The sequence below is a fragment of the Fundulus heteroclitus genome, chromosome 2 (genome assembly GCF_011125445.2).
Source record: "Fundulus heteroclitus isolate FHET01 chromosome 2, MU-UCD_Fhet_4.1, whole genome shotgun sequence".
Classification (NCBI taxonomy): domain Eukaryota; kingdom Metazoa; phylum Chordata; class Actinopteri; order Cyprinodontiformes; family Fundulidae; genus Fundulus; species Fundulus heteroclitus.
The window spans coordinates 28,879,425-28,896,205 of record NC_046362.1 but is presented as its reverse complement, the minus strand read 5'-3'; the positions used below and the strand labels follow the sequence as shown (position 1 = coordinate 28,896,205).

At 39.0% G+C, this 16,781-nt stretch overlaps 1 protein-coding gene across 2 annotated transcripts in view; it reads right to left on the bottom strand.

Annotated features, from left to right (window-relative positions):
* The window catches only part of fa2h (fatty acid 2-hydroxylase), a 48,882-nt gene that overhangs the window by 11,075 nt on the left and 21,026 nt on the right, over nucleotides 1-16,781 (bottom strand). For both annotated transcript variants that reach the window (XM_021319001.2, XM_012867601.3), the window contains exon 2: nucleotides 2,791-2,916. In XM_021319001.2, the coding sequence (XP_021174676.2) occupies nucleotides 2,791-2,916 (126 nt within the window). The remainder of the gene's footprint in view (nucleotides 1-2,790; nucleotides 2,917-16,781) is intronic.

The window sequence follows — 16,781 nt, the reverse complement described above, 5'->3', positions numbered from 1 at the left end:
CACAATGCTGTTTAACATCGCTTTTATTTTGAAGGGCTGTCTGGCTGACTGCCCCCCATGCCTCTGGTATGTTTAAAACGATGGTCAGTGGTGAATTTACACAGGTTTGTGCAGATGTAAACTTTTCTAAAAATGGTCCTGTGTGTATTTTTAAAAATGACGCAGGGGTGATATTCGTTTTTATAAATACCCGGCTAGGCGTGTGAAAGGCCTAAGGTAATGGTAAAGAATGAAATGACTTTTTTTTTTTTTTAAACAATCAATAATAATGCAGAACAATCCAGCCCTCGTTTTTCAACGTGTTATAAATTTTCCCTGATCAACGTTTGCGTGTGATTTTTGGAGGGGAATTGGACAAACAGAAACTGGCTTTAGGTGTCTGTTATTTCACCATATGTGGAAAGTTGGGTTTTAATATCTGTTGTCAATGTGTCAGAAGCTCCATAGTTACAGAACTGGCACAAGAAGTCCACCAAGAGGTCCAAGTGATTTAAAAACAAAGTTATACTTTAGTATGTGTTTGATTTTAAGAATGCCCACTGCTGAATTTAAATTATTAAAAGCTGTTGTATATATATTTCAAAAGGTGAGGTTTGTTTGCGTAAGGAGGCAGGTGAACGTCTGATCTTTGTCATGTGTGAGACGAGGAAGGAAACGGGGCCGTGAGTGAAGACATGCCTCGCATACCTGAGTCACAGTGAGGACAAACATGACACATGCCGCTGGTATGGATCCCAACGTGGAGATTCTAGATAAACACAAAGCCGATTGCAGCAGCCACCAAACTGTTTCACCACATGTCTGTAGTTCGAAGGCTGCAGGCAGACTTAAACAAACGCCTGGTAAGTTTAACCCGGACCTTGATGAAATCAAACCACGGCGCGCCGCTCTGAAGGGAGAGTCTAGGAGTAAAGATGAACGTCACTGCGGGAACTTGGAGGCTGGAGCGACCGGCTGTTTTGATTGATCCCCTTTTTTAAAACCAACAACCAGGAGCGCCGCAGGGGACAAACGCTTTGAGGAGTAAGCCACACCCTTCGCTCCGTCTTGTAAAACAGTTAGAAAAATCAGGAACGTTGCATCTTATTTAATACAACGCCGCCTGGAGACAAAACGATCCAGACGGACGGGTTGAATCGGTCATTAGCACAGGGAGGCATGCAGTGACCTGGTATGGAGCAGCCAGTGGAAAAACACAGGTTTAAAATGAATGAATGAATCTGTTTTTTTTTTTTTTTAAGCGCGAACGTCAACAGACATTTACCCGAGGGTGAAGCAGTCTTATGAAACGTTACTGTGTGGCTGGTGTGTTTTTTACATGTTTGCGCATGCCTGTCCGACAGTGTGAGAACATTCTACAAACATGCGAGAGCTGTTTGCAGAAAGCCCGGGTGAACGACCTGATGGTTGTTTGCCTCCCTTTATCACCCCCCAAACTGGATCAATTGTTTTTATTTTACCTACAACTTAAATCCTGTATTCAGCCGATTTAGTTGTGAAGGCTGATATAGAAACAGCGCTGTGTAAAACTTTAAACCACCTTTGATATTTTCCATCCAAGCAGCCGGAGTTTCTTTGGTCTGTGGAGCCTGGACCCTTCTACTGACTAACATTTTTTTCTATGGATTGTAGATACCTTTTCACTTGGGTGCTCTTTACAAATTCAACAAAAGAAAATATAAAAATAAATAAAATACTAGTATCCTACCTCCCCTTCTTTGTGTCCTTTTCACTCCTACTAACTTTTCTTAATTGAGTCCATGTTTTCATTCATTTTTTCCTTCCTTTTGTGTCCTCTTTCCCTTTTTTCTGTCCTTAACATTAATCCGACCTCACTTCCTTCCTTGCATCCTTCCTTCTGTCTCTCCTTTTCTTCCTTCTCTACTATTTGGCTTTTGTCCATCCACCCTTTAATTGAGTCCTTCCTATTCTTCCTCATCTTTTCTTACCTCCATTTGTCTTGAATTTTCCCTTCATTCGTAATAACCTACCCCCTTCCTTCCTTTTTTATTTATTTATATATTTTTTTTATCTCGTCTTCCTCGAGTCCTAGGTGGCTTTTCAGGTGAGCAATCCAAACCGCAGCCAGCGGGCCACACCTCATGGTCCCCCACTGGGCTGACCCAAGAAGAACCCATGACTTCATAAAACATGCATCAAAAAACTAAATCTGATTTTTATATTTTAGCCCATCAAATAAAGAGTAATTTCTGGAAACAAATATATTTTCAAAACTCTAGACCTACACAGCTGTTCTAAATATTAAGTTTGACCTTTTTGTATGCATGAATGGTTGGAAAGGGGTGTTGGTTTCATCTGACCAAAGGAAGCCCTGATTGCCATCTTTTATTTCCACTGAATCCAGCCCTCTATTCCTAGTTCAGATTTGGTTAAAGAATAAAAAAGCTGACCAAGCTCAAAGAAAATCTTCCACCAACCCACCTTAACAGATTGCAAAAAGCCCCGTATGCTTGTTATTACAGTCTGAAGTAGTGGTTCCCATCATTTTTAGCTTTTGACTCATAATAGTGTGACTATGATTTCCCGCTATGACCATATTCACTTAGAAACCAATTGAGTCAACGAAACATCCTCCCAGCCATTATCAATTTATGACCATTTCTTCTTATACCAATTATGGCATCAATAAATAATCTTAGTGGCATTTGATTCGATTTCTCCACTTCAACCACTTGCGGTGAGATAAAGAAATGAGAGGTGGATTAAGGCTGTTTGCACAACAGTGTTGTATTAAAAAAAAAAAAAAAAGTAAAAACGTTGGAAACGCACCTTGTCTAGATCCACAGAGCTGCAGAGCTTGTAAGGGGAGTTCTCATCCTCTTCTTTCACCCCATTTGTTTTTTCTGCAGACTTCTCTTCGGTCTGTTCGCTGGCTTTTCTTCTCTCTCTCAGAGTCTGGAGGGAAAACAGGAAAAAAAGGAAGCAAATATTTTTAACAGGTGATCAGCAGACGGACATGCGATCGGATGCTTTTTATACAGATCAAGCGTAAAAACAAAAAGAAACAGGTAATTTTTGCCTCAACAAATATGAAAATAATGATATAGCGGCTACTATAAATGGCCAACTAAGAAGGGTTAAGTCATTCTAGCGGTTGGATCAGGATTAATAATGTTTGCAGTGAGTTACATTATTTGTTCATTCCACCCTGACCTTTGCTCTTCTCTCCTGAACGTAAAACTTATTTGTTATCATTGCTGCTTTTGACCAGCGACATTTTAAAATTTACAACCGGCAACCTTTGCGCAGCTAAAATGGACGTCCTGGTTGCCATGTTTTACAGCAGCACGACAATAACTATTAAATATTCCCTTCTGAGTGCTTGGGTGGGATTTTTCTCCTGTGTGTTCAGAATCCTGACGTATGCGCCGCCTTGGAGAGTTGGTGCTCCGAAAGCTGGGACGGGTCTATTCCTCCTGCATGTTTTAAAGGTTTCTCTTCTCATTAGCACGCACATGAGGAAGAAAAACCACTTGAATTCAGGTTGATTTTAAGCACGCAAACCTCCGAGCTGTGCAGAACATCAAGTCGCCAGAACCAGAACTGGTAACCACTTTCTTTAAGAGCGGCCGTCTCTTGTTACCAGGCAAAGTGGCTGAAACAGTCCCGTTCCTGCAGGGATCCCAGGCTAAGCATGTTCAGTGTGAACTCCTCCCATCGCTGCTGCCTCCAGTTTACTTAATGAACTTTCAGAAAACACGCACACCAACGCCTGCAGGCTTACCGAGAACTGTGATTGTAAACAGCCCAGCTAAACCTTCTGACAATGTCTATGTTTTCATTTTATATAATTAATAATGGTGTTTTTCAGTACAGTAATGACATGTTTTTTCATTTACTCATGCACAGGTTCAGCTTAAAGTATTACCAGCATAATACTTTAACCAGTTTTCTGGAGGGAAACCCTGACATACAGTACTCCTCACCAGCAACATCTTCCAGTTTCCAGAGCAGAAGGGAAACAGTCTTTCCTGAATCCTGTTTGGATTCTGCTTTCAGTGGGATGTGCAGGAAGCATCCCACTCAGATCCTCAAACCACCTCAGCTGCCATCACTTGCTAATAAAGCACTAAGATACTTAAACTCATCAGCTGGAGACAGAGTCCTGACCCTTTTCTCTGTCGAGAACCACGGCCTCAGACTTGGAGAATCAAACTCTCAACCAGTTCCAAACATCTCATGCAGGTGCTCCAAAGTACTTCATATTACATCCTGCAGCTCATTTCCATAAAGATAAGGAATTTTACTCCGAAGTTAATTTACTTAATGTTTTTAAAACAATTTTAATAGAAACAATTTATTAAATAAACACTGCCAATTTACCCTTCTAAAAAGAAGTTAAAATGTCGTTTTTTTACCAAATTTTTCATGTAACTGGTTATATAAAAAAGTGCAAAGAAGCTTTCAGAACCCAGCCATATTTGCCTAAATACCAACGCCTGACCAAACAGCCACAGTTTACTGCAGTGTGCTGCATTGCTCAGGGGAAGGCCCAAGCAGATGACATGTAGGAAACACTTCCTGCTTTTACCAAAACTCAATACTTGATTTGTGTTCATTTGAAAAAGTCATCTTAAAAAAAAAAAGGCCTTTATGCAAAATTATAGCTGCTGTCCTTTAGTCTCTTCAGGACTTGAGGAAAAACTATTCAAGCAGCAACAACAATGCACATGTTGTTCTGAGATCCAGAAGGGCTAGTTTACGTCACTTTCTGGTTAATAGATGTGGAGCTAATGTTCATATTTCTATGCAGATTATTATGACAAAACATTAAAAAAATTTCGGTTTTGCTCTTCTGACACAAAAAATGTAGACAAACTGTGACTATAAGAAATAAAAAACATATAAAAAACACCACAGAGTTGGGCATGATGCCTCCAGGCTGTTTATCGGGAACAATGCTCCTGAATCACATGTTGCTGATCACATGAGCCTAATCTCCAACTTGGAGTCAGGACTGATAAAGATCTCATCTGCAAAATGGAAAAGAATCAACACTAATGTAGTCCGACAGGTTTAAACATTATCTCCACTGAAAAAGGTATTTATATGTTAATGTGGTTGAAACTGCCAAAGGATGTAAACAAAAAGGTCTAAGTCCTAAATTCCAGCTGTGCTGAACACTGCAGGTTTCTCCAGTTTTAAGTCAGCATTTTGTACTTTTCCAGGATTTCAGAAAGACCTGCCGCTTTCTTTACAACCAATTCTTTATAGTACAAAACATCCATTTTAATGTATAGCAGACATTTACACAGTGTCCAGGCTGCAGGAGGAAGACCCTGGCTTTTAATCACAGTCGAGGTCTTTCTGCATGTTTGGACGCTCCCCAAATACGATACCGTCTTCCGGCAGGTCGGGCTGACTGGCAACTAAAGGGCTCTTAGTTATGGGTGTGTGAGCGATACTCCTGTGGGGATTAATGGGGAGTGTCACGTGGGCTGGATGGTCAGGTTCTATGAGATGAACCTTGAAGAACATTTGAATGGATAAAAGATATGCAACTTTGGACTTGCAGACGCTGCAGAGGGAGGGTAAAAAAAAATAAAAATAAAAAAGTCTCCATATCTATACCTCTCCAAAGCAGAGACTGTAGGATACTAGCACTAAGACTGGAACAGCGGATTCACCGCTGCACATCCTTTTAGTCAAACAGGCAGGTTAAATATTCATCAGCGGGCTGCTGTGGGACATGTGCTCAGGGCTGGCCGCGGTTTAACAACAACATTGCTTCTGCAATTTAACACCCGCTGTTGCAACTTTATACCATCCCTTCATCACGTCTCAGAGGAAACAATATTTCTTTACTGAAGTCCTCAGTGAGTTTGAATTAGATTTATAACAATATTCGTTTTCAGCAACTAAATACTGAATTAACTTAAAACTGATCCAATAGGCAGGCAGGTCCCACCTCTGTTAGACATGCAGTTCATCTGGATCATAATGATCTCAAAAGTTTAGACAAAAACAGCACCAGCGATAATAATTTAACAATCAATAACTCCTAATCCAGACTTAATTTTTCAAATATGAAATAACTTCCTAGTTATAGCACTTCTGGTGCAGCCAGACCTAATGGTGAAATAACTTGGTTCTTGTCACCTTTTACGTACGTCTTTGTGAACTTAAAAAAGGAAGGAGATTATCTAAGAGGCAGTTTAAAAAAAAAGAAAAAAGAAACTAAGTCCAGAGTTCAGTCGGTTTGAGTTTTCATGTTATGCAGGAATATGAAAGCAATCAAACTCATATATCCAATATCGCAAACCTTTATTTTTATGCGCTGTTGTGCTCTCCCCTGAAACTAGCAGAGGTGCAGCCTTCTGTTGGCGAGTGCAGCGAGGCGACACGCCCTCTGTATCCGCAGCAACGCAGCCGGCGTGTTGTTTAATGAGCTGCGCCTCTTCCCTCTTAACACATACAGGCTGACGAACACGACCCGAGCATCCACCGACTCTTTGGAGCTTTGGCAAGCGGAGCCGGAGAGGGAGACGTCCCGGCCCGGCTTTCTTCAAGGTTCAAGAAGAGTATTCACCTTAAGTTGGTGAAACGATGCCTTTTAAAGCAGATCGTCCAGGTTAAAGGGATCTGACAGGAAACGAGTTTTAGGATTCAGGAGGCGTATCAAATTCAACGGAAACAAATCAGGGTGAACATGAGCCAATCTGGACTATTCCATTAAAAACCGAAGCATTTATTGTTGGGTGGTTTCATTTCAAAGCCGTTACATGACGTTTGGGTATTATAAAAACGTCAATACGCACCAACATTACTCTGCAGATTTCACACGCTGATTATTTATTAAGCAAAAATGTCATTCAAATTGAAACACCAAGTGCCCTCTTGGATTCAAAGTAGAAAATGGCCGCCAGGTGCCGCTTATCCAGGGCAGCAGATTAACTGATCCTCAGCGTAATCAGCGCTATAAAAGCAGATGTTCTGGCAGTTTGCTGCTCCGGAGAACAAAGGGGTGTTTTACCACAATGACAGGGCAGAAAGACAACAGCAACGGGTTTAGAGAGGCAATCGTTGCTCATTTTGCAAAGAGAAAGGAGTGGATGTTTCTGCAAATTTACCCCGAGGTCAAACCGACAAGTCCAATGAGAGGATTAGGAAAAGCTCAACAGCTCCAGTTCTCAGCAAGAAATAAATACATGTTCACGTTCATGAGAGAACAATAGCATATTAAAACGGCAAAGGTAATCATAGGACAGTTAGAAAACACAAAAACTAGTAAGGCTTGTTTGGTAGGTGGCACGAGAAAGACTATTAGGTGAAAAAAAAAAAATGGCAGCATGCCTAGTATTTGCATAGTTGCCTCAGAATCAAAACATGTGGAACAATTTCCTTTGGACAGATGAGCTCAGCGTAGAGAAGTTATGGCTATAAATCACAATTAAACATGTCATACATGGGGTGGGTTAGGGTATATAACCACAGTTTGACCATGAGAGGCGTAGATGACCACAATCCACAGCTATGTACTGCACAGAGGGGGAAATGATGATTTGGGCTTATTTGGGAGCCACTGGACAAAAAAAACAAACAAACAAGAAAACTATCTGGGGTTGCAACGACCTAGTCAACGTTCAGACTTAGAGCTTTTTCCAAATGTATGGACTAATCTTAAAGGTTAGTTTTATTTTCTGAAAAAGCAAGAACTTAATCTTTGTCTCATGAGGATTTTGAGGTAAAGTCACTTAAAACCAACCTCGACGTGACCACACAAATTTATAAATTACTCGTCATAAAGCATTTGTCATCTTTTTAAACTGCCGTCATAACCAATTGTCAACCTGACTGAAGCTCTGTCAAGTTAAAACTAAAATAACTTCCATCACTGAACTACTCTTAAATTCAAAGAAACAGGAAAAAAAAATTTAAATTTGCATTTCGGCCTAAATTCAAAACTCCCCTGTGCTTTCTGACTTCAATAGACCAGCTTCACTACTTACAACTAAATACTGTCTTCATTTATGCACATTAACATTATTGATGTTTACAGGTTTAAGTTTAATTTTCCATTTTGATTAGAGGTATAACGCGCTTTAAGTCCTATACACCCGATATGTTTTCTGTGTATTCTGATTTTGTATTCACATTCCTCTGAAACGGATCTCTGTCATTATTCTTACATTAAAATAACAGATGAGAACTGCTTTAATAAACTTGAAACACCTTATTCACCAGTAAAGAGAATAAGAAAGGACTGGTTAGACAGCAAAGTGACTGCCAGCATCGTAAACATACTGAACATTTGTTTCACAACACTGTTACTGCAGAGCCAGTCATCCCTTACTGTCCTGCGCGGGAAAATATCGGCAAATTTAGCTCTTCTAAGTATAAGTAGATTAAATGTATCAGTACTTGTTCAACTGTAACTTTGATTACATATTTCAAGCTGTTTAAACTAACCTTTTGCACGTTTCTTTTAAACTAAAATTGCAAACAGAAATCAGAGCTGCCTTTTAAATATGCCTGGCTTTCTCAGTCATTTTATTTTACAGTAACTGATCGTTCTCTGGAGCTAACAAGTAAAAAAAAAAGTCTCAAAGTTTGTCCTTGCAGGGTGATTCAGCATGATTGGACAAAAAGGGAGCGGATGTTTGTTTTTTTTTCGTCAGAGGAACACAGCACAACAGCAAGCTAAGATGATCAGAACAGAATCAGGTGCGGCTGAATCAGAGACCAAAAACATTACCGATCATCACTGCAATCAACTATGATGCAAAGACCATGGAGATATACCAAAGGAGGAATTATGAATATTTAGTTGCAAAACACGGGTTATGAGGTAAGGTCTAGAAAAAAATTATTGCATTTCTAATTGTTTCATCTTTCCATTATGTAATTGCATATTTTTTTCTATGAATATTTAGATATTAATATTAATAATCTGGTCCTTCAAGTCTCCCCCTCCAATATACAACAGGTTAGGGATTAGCAACCACTGTTTAGTTTTTAACCTACCCTCCACCACCACTACTATTTCTCTGTTCTTGGCCTTTAATTATAAACTAAACAGCATTAAAGAAAGATGACATACGAAATCGGTCAAGACATGAAGGATAACTAAGCTGCAAGAGGAATCAGACCTACGCATTTTTCATGTCAAGAGTTGCACACTTTTACAAACTGTAATTCCAGCATTCCCAGACCTTTTTACAGGCATTAATAAAAAAAAAGTTCAATAAAAATGCATGGCACATAGCTCCACAGTGGTCAGCCTTGAAATGTGGAACCTTTATGTACTCTTTTCCATACTCTCGCAATACAAACAATACATAGCATACATCTGCACACCTTTCCCCCTTGTAGGAACCCAGCCTCAGAGGTAAAAAATGTTTTAAACATGTTAGCTTAGCCTAGCTCTTCATTTCAGAAAGGTTGGTGACCCCTGGCCTAACGCCTAGCCTGTAGGATACTAGCACTAATCATTTCCCAAAACAGTAGACTTCATTAGACCAACTTGGATGAGAACTAAAATAGGCCAAGATGTGGAAAAACTAGTCAAACACTGCTCATCACTAAAACCAGCCTAACCTCATTAGCCAACCTTGAGCAAGAAGCGCAGCCTAGCATCGCAACCCAGCTTTCAAAGCTGCAGTAGGGTGTTCTGAGAAAACCGTGGACTTAGCCTGAAAAATTTAACAAACCCACCTTACAGGTCCCTCCCCATTGTTCTCTGTGGTGCTACACCCCCCCCCCACAGCGCAGCCTGCCATGCTGCTCTAATTGTTCTATTAGCTTCCTTTCGTCATCGATCTTCTGTTCAGATTTCTATGTTTTCTGAGCAGGTGCCAGTCGAGAAATTGGCTAATTTTCCAGGAAAGCTGGTTGTTTCTCTGCCATTTTCTCCTCTGCCAGAGGAGCTTGATTTATTACAGATTATCCGTCTCATATTTCACCGTCAGAATACAATACAATTGTAATAAATATGTAACCTATTTTTTTTATTTAACAAAAGTTACCTACTGAATGTGACACACTGCGGGAATGTCACCTAATGGTACAAACTGCATATTGCAACCAACTTTCAACTCTGTGCTATGCCAAAACCTAAATCCGGCAACAGAATTTAACTAAATCACAGTTTTCTTCTGGGTAAGATTCATAAAACTAGAAACAATTCTCAGCCTTTAAAAACACACAAGGTTAAAGTTTGAAAGATTACATTGGTTCAAAAGAGACCATAGTCTAATTTTTATACTTTGGAACAAAATAAGCATGATTATTGTATTTATAGTCACTCACTGACACACATGCTTAGACCAGCAAAAGTAATCTCTAGCATAAATCATATGCAAACAGATTTTTTTTTTTTTTTTACGTTTATTTAGCGATGTTCCAGTAACAATAATTTACCGGTAAATGAAAGTAAATAGCTCAACTCAAAGAAAACAAAGTACGATAATTCAGTATTCACATCACAATATCCACAGAATTAATGCTGGAATTAAAATTAAATTAATTGATTAAAATAAAAAATAATTAAAAAACAAACTTTTTGGAAACGGCTCGTCGTTGCTGCTATTGGTCCATGATCATCTCAGTTCATGTGACGGCAAGTACGTCTTAGTTTGTTGTTTTGAAATTTAAATACTTTTAAAATATGCAAACATTCACTGTGTGCTTATGGTAACTTTTCTTTTCAGGGGCAAAAGGTCATTTGTTCTGCTATTTCTATTGTCCACCTCTTTTTCCAGGCGAGAAAAAGCACAATGAAAACAGTTGAGCCATTTTTCAGAACAAAAAAAAACATGAACTACATGTTATAACAGCGGTCTAATCCCCACTAAACTCTCTGTAATGTTTACACTTTGTGATAAGATGCACATAGTTAAGCCATTAAAGGTTATAGATCCATCTCTGCAGATATCGCATGGCTGTCACTGTAGGACGCGCCTGTAGCAGCATCTGACCTCGCATGGGAACTCATTCAGCATTTAATGTTGAAGCATTCATATTTGTTCATTAGGCAAATTTAAAACCATGCCACCAGGTGTACTTCAGGGGTTTTCCTTTATTCATATTTTTTTGTATATATGAACCAGACCAGAAAACAACCACCAGGAAATGATCCGCGAACAGCCTCCGCACGCTTTTTTTTTTTTTTAATTTGTAGTTATATGACTTCACCTTTGAACAACATAAAAAAAAAAGTTGGACTGTTCGGTTGCGATGATTGTAGAGAAGAGAGTATAAACAGCGCAATACATTTCCCTCTTATACGATTATAAAATATATACTTTAGGTGTGAAAAAGCTTTGTGGCTTCAAGGTTTAATTCACTTTTTAATTACAAGCTGTAAGCCACACTGCCCTACAGTCAACCCAACACCTGACACCGTGGCAGCACACAACTGCTCACTTTGTGCCTCGCATTTAAAATTAATCGTTAACCAGTTTTCAATGGGGCTGACAAAGATCTCCGTTTAATTCCCAAGCCGAGACTGACCCGATTTATCATCTGCTGAAAACTATTTGGCAAGAAATTAAACAACAAATGGTTTTACTCAATGAGCAAATGAGGACAAAAGAAACCCCCACGACTTTGAATGTCACATTTTAAGATTAAAGGTTGTCATATTAATTTGAAACTCTTATCTTCAGTCAGTAAAATAAAATTTGTGGTTGTAGAAATTTCTAGGTTTTAGCAGAGTTGTTGCAGCTACATCTGAAAGAAAAATCAGTTCAACATTGTCTCTGATTACCGTTTCTTCATGTTATTGGTTTTAAATAAACCATAAGGTTCCCCACCTGGCTGGCAAACAAAGAAAGTCACCCTTCTATAAATGTTAATAAATAACATTTTGGCGAGTGAATTCCAGAGGACTAGCTGCCACATGGCGAATAAACGTTTGCATCAAATAAGTGGTGTTTTTCAGTCATCATCTGGGTGGATGCTTTATGTTTCTCTACTTTCAGCTCGTATCACAACAAATTCTGCACGTACACAAACACTTGCACATGTGACACGAGAACTACGTCATGTCTGTTTGCTAAGGACTAGCATTTAGCTCAGGCTAATTACGTAGCGGGATTATGTGGAGATATCTAGCAGGCGTCATTCAGAATTAATATTTTTTTCTGTTAAAAAAATATGCTTGGCCGGTTGATTCTTACATCTACGGGCCAACTTGGCCGGAGAATCAGGAAGTTAATTTAGGAGACTGGGTTTACTTAATTAAATGCCTCAACTACATTTGTAGTTTTAGAGAATGAAATGAGCGAATGTTCAAAGAGGCGAGTAAAAGGCCCAAATGACAGCAAACTGAGATTAAGGTTCAGTTCATGCGTATGCAGCGTTAAAACTCTTTACATCGGCAGCTATTTTAAATATTTTAGTTGCGTTTGCTGTTGCAAACGTGGATGGAAGCACCCAGCTTATTCATAACAACTGCCACTCCCTGACAAGCGTCATCTTGAGGCACTTTTCAAGATAAACCGACTTAACTTGGATGTATAAAACATATAATCAAATCAATCCAATTTTATAGACAGAGTCAAATTCAATGCTAGTTCCAATAAGATAAAATCCAGCTCATAATCGTACCAGTTGGTAAAAGGTTTTCCACCTCGGCTGATGCTATTGCGTGACATGCAGCAACTATGTGGCTCCAAGGCCTTACTTCATGGTTGGTTAACTTTGCATTTATTATGTTGACATTTCTGACTCGATTGACCAGATGCCTCAGCATGAATATTCCAGTTTCATTTAGACTGAAAAGTATTGTTACTCAAACGCTGTATCCGGATACAATGATAATTTGGCATGGTATCGATACTAAATATTTTAGCATATGAGGCAAACAGCCACAGATCTCGACAAGCCTGTGAGCAAACAGTGCTTTAAAGTGGTGCCAACAAAGTCAAGCAGCACAACAAACTTGGCCAAACATCTCAAGGACCGACACTCTGGCCTTCATGATAAATTCTGACTGGTTAGTAAATTAAAGGTTCCGTTCATAATTTAATACATTAAAGAGTTTACTGATGTTAGCGGTCCGCAATAATGTTGCGGGATAAGCTCTGGCCAGCATGGCTACTAGGCATGTGTTATATTTTATATATAACTAGCATCTGTGATTCTGTTGAGAAAACATGGTCCATGTCGAGATTGAAAAGGGTTTTTCATGTTAATAAAATATTTTTTATGCCTTTGTCATTGTTTTATCTGTGCGGTATCAAAAATGGTATCGAGTATCGAATATTGTCCTGGGTATCGGTATAGAGTTTGACATTTTAGTATCGGGCCGACCCTAATAATATATGGTCAGGCTGTAGTGTGTGTCCGGTGTGTAGACTATGGCTCCTTCGTAAATACTCTCTCTATACAGCAGGCAAGGTAGTAATCAAACCACAATTGCGTCACAGAACCCTCCATCAATAACCCAAACCCATAATTTATAGGTGTAGTTACCCAGCACAAATTCTCATGAGGGAATCATGCCAACACCCACTCAGACCAGGGCTCTTTAAAGAGAATTTCAACCATGTTTGCTTTCAAAGCCTGCGTTACGCAAACTAAGACAACTTGCATTATTCTGGGGAGATAAGATGAAGAGTGTTAGCCTGATTATAACACCAAGAACTGCTGACTCGTTTGGTTAGAGAACCAGCCCCAGTTGACTGAGCTGATCAGTCTACAGCAGGATATTTCTGCAGCCTCAGCACAGGTGGTCAGTGTAACACAAATGAGGTTTAGCTAAAAACAAACTGCTGTCATTGCAAAACTTGCTCAATATGAAAGTAGTCGATAGTATTTGGTTAAACTGATAAACTATCCTTTGAATTGATAATTTGTTCGCTTGACTCCTGCTTGAGAATTTCTATGGAGTCTGCAGATAAGATACTGTCTGCTCATAACTTCTCCACACATCCCCACTTCAAAAATAACTGAGAAAAGCAACTTATCATACAGAAAGCAGCAAGAAAGGTCAGTTTTATCAAAACATCTAAAACAAACACCAAAAAGGAACAGAAGACACAGTTCCTCTTTATAGAAACTGAAAAAAAAAAAAATTTCCAAGAAAAAAAAAAAGTGAAAAGTTTAAAATTAAAGCAAGGTCAGCGGAAAAAAAAAATGTGTAGAGCTTCAATATTATTCCATAAAAAAAAAAAAAAAAAAAACACAGTAAAGCTGTAAAACAGGTAAAATTTTGATTAATACAATTAAGACACAAGCAGCCAAGGAAACAAGGCCGGTAAACCTTTGTGTCTTAGGTTTAGTTCCTGCACTAAAAGAGCTAAAAAGCATTATAACTAAAATCATTACTTGGGTAATGGCTGAAATTCACAGAAAAGACGGTGACACCCTACACCCTAGTTCCTCCTCATCTCTCTCCCTCTTTTGAGTCTATATACCATACCATTTTTATTTATAAAGCACTTTAAAGCACCCACAGGACCAAAATGTTATACACAATCATAAAATACAAATGATTAATCATAAAACAATGAGCAAAATGGCATAAAATTAGTAATAAAATTAAAGAGAGTAAATGCAGTCAAAGTAAACATCTCAGATTGTGTTAAAAGCCAAGGAATAGAGATGAGTCTCAAGAAGGGATTTAAAAATCAGAAAGGGAAGAGGCCCGTCTAATGCCCAAGGGAAGGTCATTCCACAGAGCTGCTACAGAGAAAGCATATTCCATACATCTTCATTTCCAACACCTGCCATGACATACTTTAACATTAATGTCTGACTGTAAAGCCAGAAAGCTTCTGCACCTGTATATTTTATAAAGAAAGATTATCGCTGAGCTGTAAAGCAAACAAGAGGGGGTTTGTCTCACTTTATTCGGATCCAGGAGTGCCTGAGTACACGCCTGAGGCGAGAGCTTGGGTGGTATGCCAACAATGTTGACATTACTCTCACTCCACATTGGCCTGCTTATTGTCAGGCCAAGAAAGACACCTATTGATTGGATCATAATGAACGGGAGACCTTTTTTAGTACAATATTAATCCGACTAATCTTCAGGGTCTCACACTAATCTAAATGTACAGTTAAACGGACCCTCATCAGGATGAGCAAAACAATTCGTCCTAATATAGACGCATCATTGAGCTCAGTTTACAGAGGAAGCCAGTTTGTCGAGTAAAACATAAGGCATCCTCTGTGTGAGGAGGCGATGGTATGAAAGAATGAGCAAAAGACAAAGGAGATAGTTAGCATGGGGCAGTAATGTGGCCTGGTACCATCACAACACAGAAAGCTCAGTCTGCTTCCACTGGGGGAGGAAGAGGAGGAGGAGGAGGAGAGAGGGAGGGAGATGGTAAAAATTGGATGTTTGTCGTTATTGACGGCAACTGGTGGGACACGCGTTAGAAACACACGCATACAGTGAAAGCTTTATATGTTCAGACCCAGGTGGGGCTGATAAAATTGAACGGCTGCCAAAATAACTGATTAATCGCAGTAATTCAGTGTGGTTGGGAGGGTTAAAGTTGATATTGTAGGATTCTTTACTATTATTTTTTTGTTATACGTTTTTTTTCTTATGATCTAAAAACAGGAGTCACCAACCTTTTTGAAACAGAGCTACTTCATTGGCGTTGTGTCATACAAAGAGCGACGTGTACTGACCTTTGAACTAGAAGAGTCAGAGTTCACCTTAACTTTATGTAAAAGAAATACATTTTCATGCTTTGTTATAGATATTGTCATTTTTAAATCTATATAAATGCAAGTGTGATTAAACACGAAGAGTAAAGGAATACATTAAAGTTTTAGATGCAGCTCACTGGTGGATTGTGCTTTTTTGTAGTACAGGCTTCGTGGGCATCACATGAGGCCCTCAGGGGCTACTTGATGCTCGCGGCCACCATGTTGGTGACCCCTGATCTAAGACATTCAAGTAGGACAAAAAGAAGAAAAAAATTAATCAAAAGATGTCTGAAAGAGGACAAACATTCAACAAAATTGAATTTACAAGAAGAGGAAGTAAAAGGCTGGTAAAACGAGCTCAAAGTTGAAGTTCTATCAACTAAGATTATTGATCTTGTTCAAAAGCTTTAAACTTAGAAAAAAAACAAATATTGGAAAGGTCGACCTTTGCTTAATGCTGCTGTAAAGTCTTAAACAGTATTAGTTTGTTGTTTATTTATTCATGTGCAGAATAGATAATCTAGGCTAAACAGAATGATTGCTGTCAGTAAAGGATTCAGTGCGCCTATGTCAGCATTTAATTTCTAAACCACATTAAAACAGCTTAAATATTAATATTTATCAATCATAAGAGGAAAAATATGATCCATTAACTGTAAAAAGACCATAAAGCTGCTAAAGTATTTTTGTAAAATGCCTTGAGATGACATGTATCATGAATTGGCGCTATATAAATAAAATTTAATTGAATCTCAGCAAATGAAACAACTTTGAAACAGAATTACATCTGTAACAAAAATTGAGCATCCTGGCATGTCTTGATCCAGGATGTGAGATGGGACCCTCCCGACGATACCAGCGGACCTCTCCACGGTTTTGACTACTGCCCGGGTTTCCTGTATCCGCAGCGGTGGAGCTGTAGCATTTCCTGCACCACAGGTGTGTGGGTGGTCATAATGTTGTGGTTGATTGATAAGAAAACATTCATCTGGGGTTGGATTTGCAGGACCTATCAGGGTCCCAATCCGTGTCATTGTGGCTTGTGAGATTGTATTTTTGTTTGGTGTTAAGGACCAAACACCGAAATAAGAAGTTTTTCACGTCACTCCTAAAATGTTTCCCCTCCTTCTCCGTTTCCTCGTTCCATTTTATAA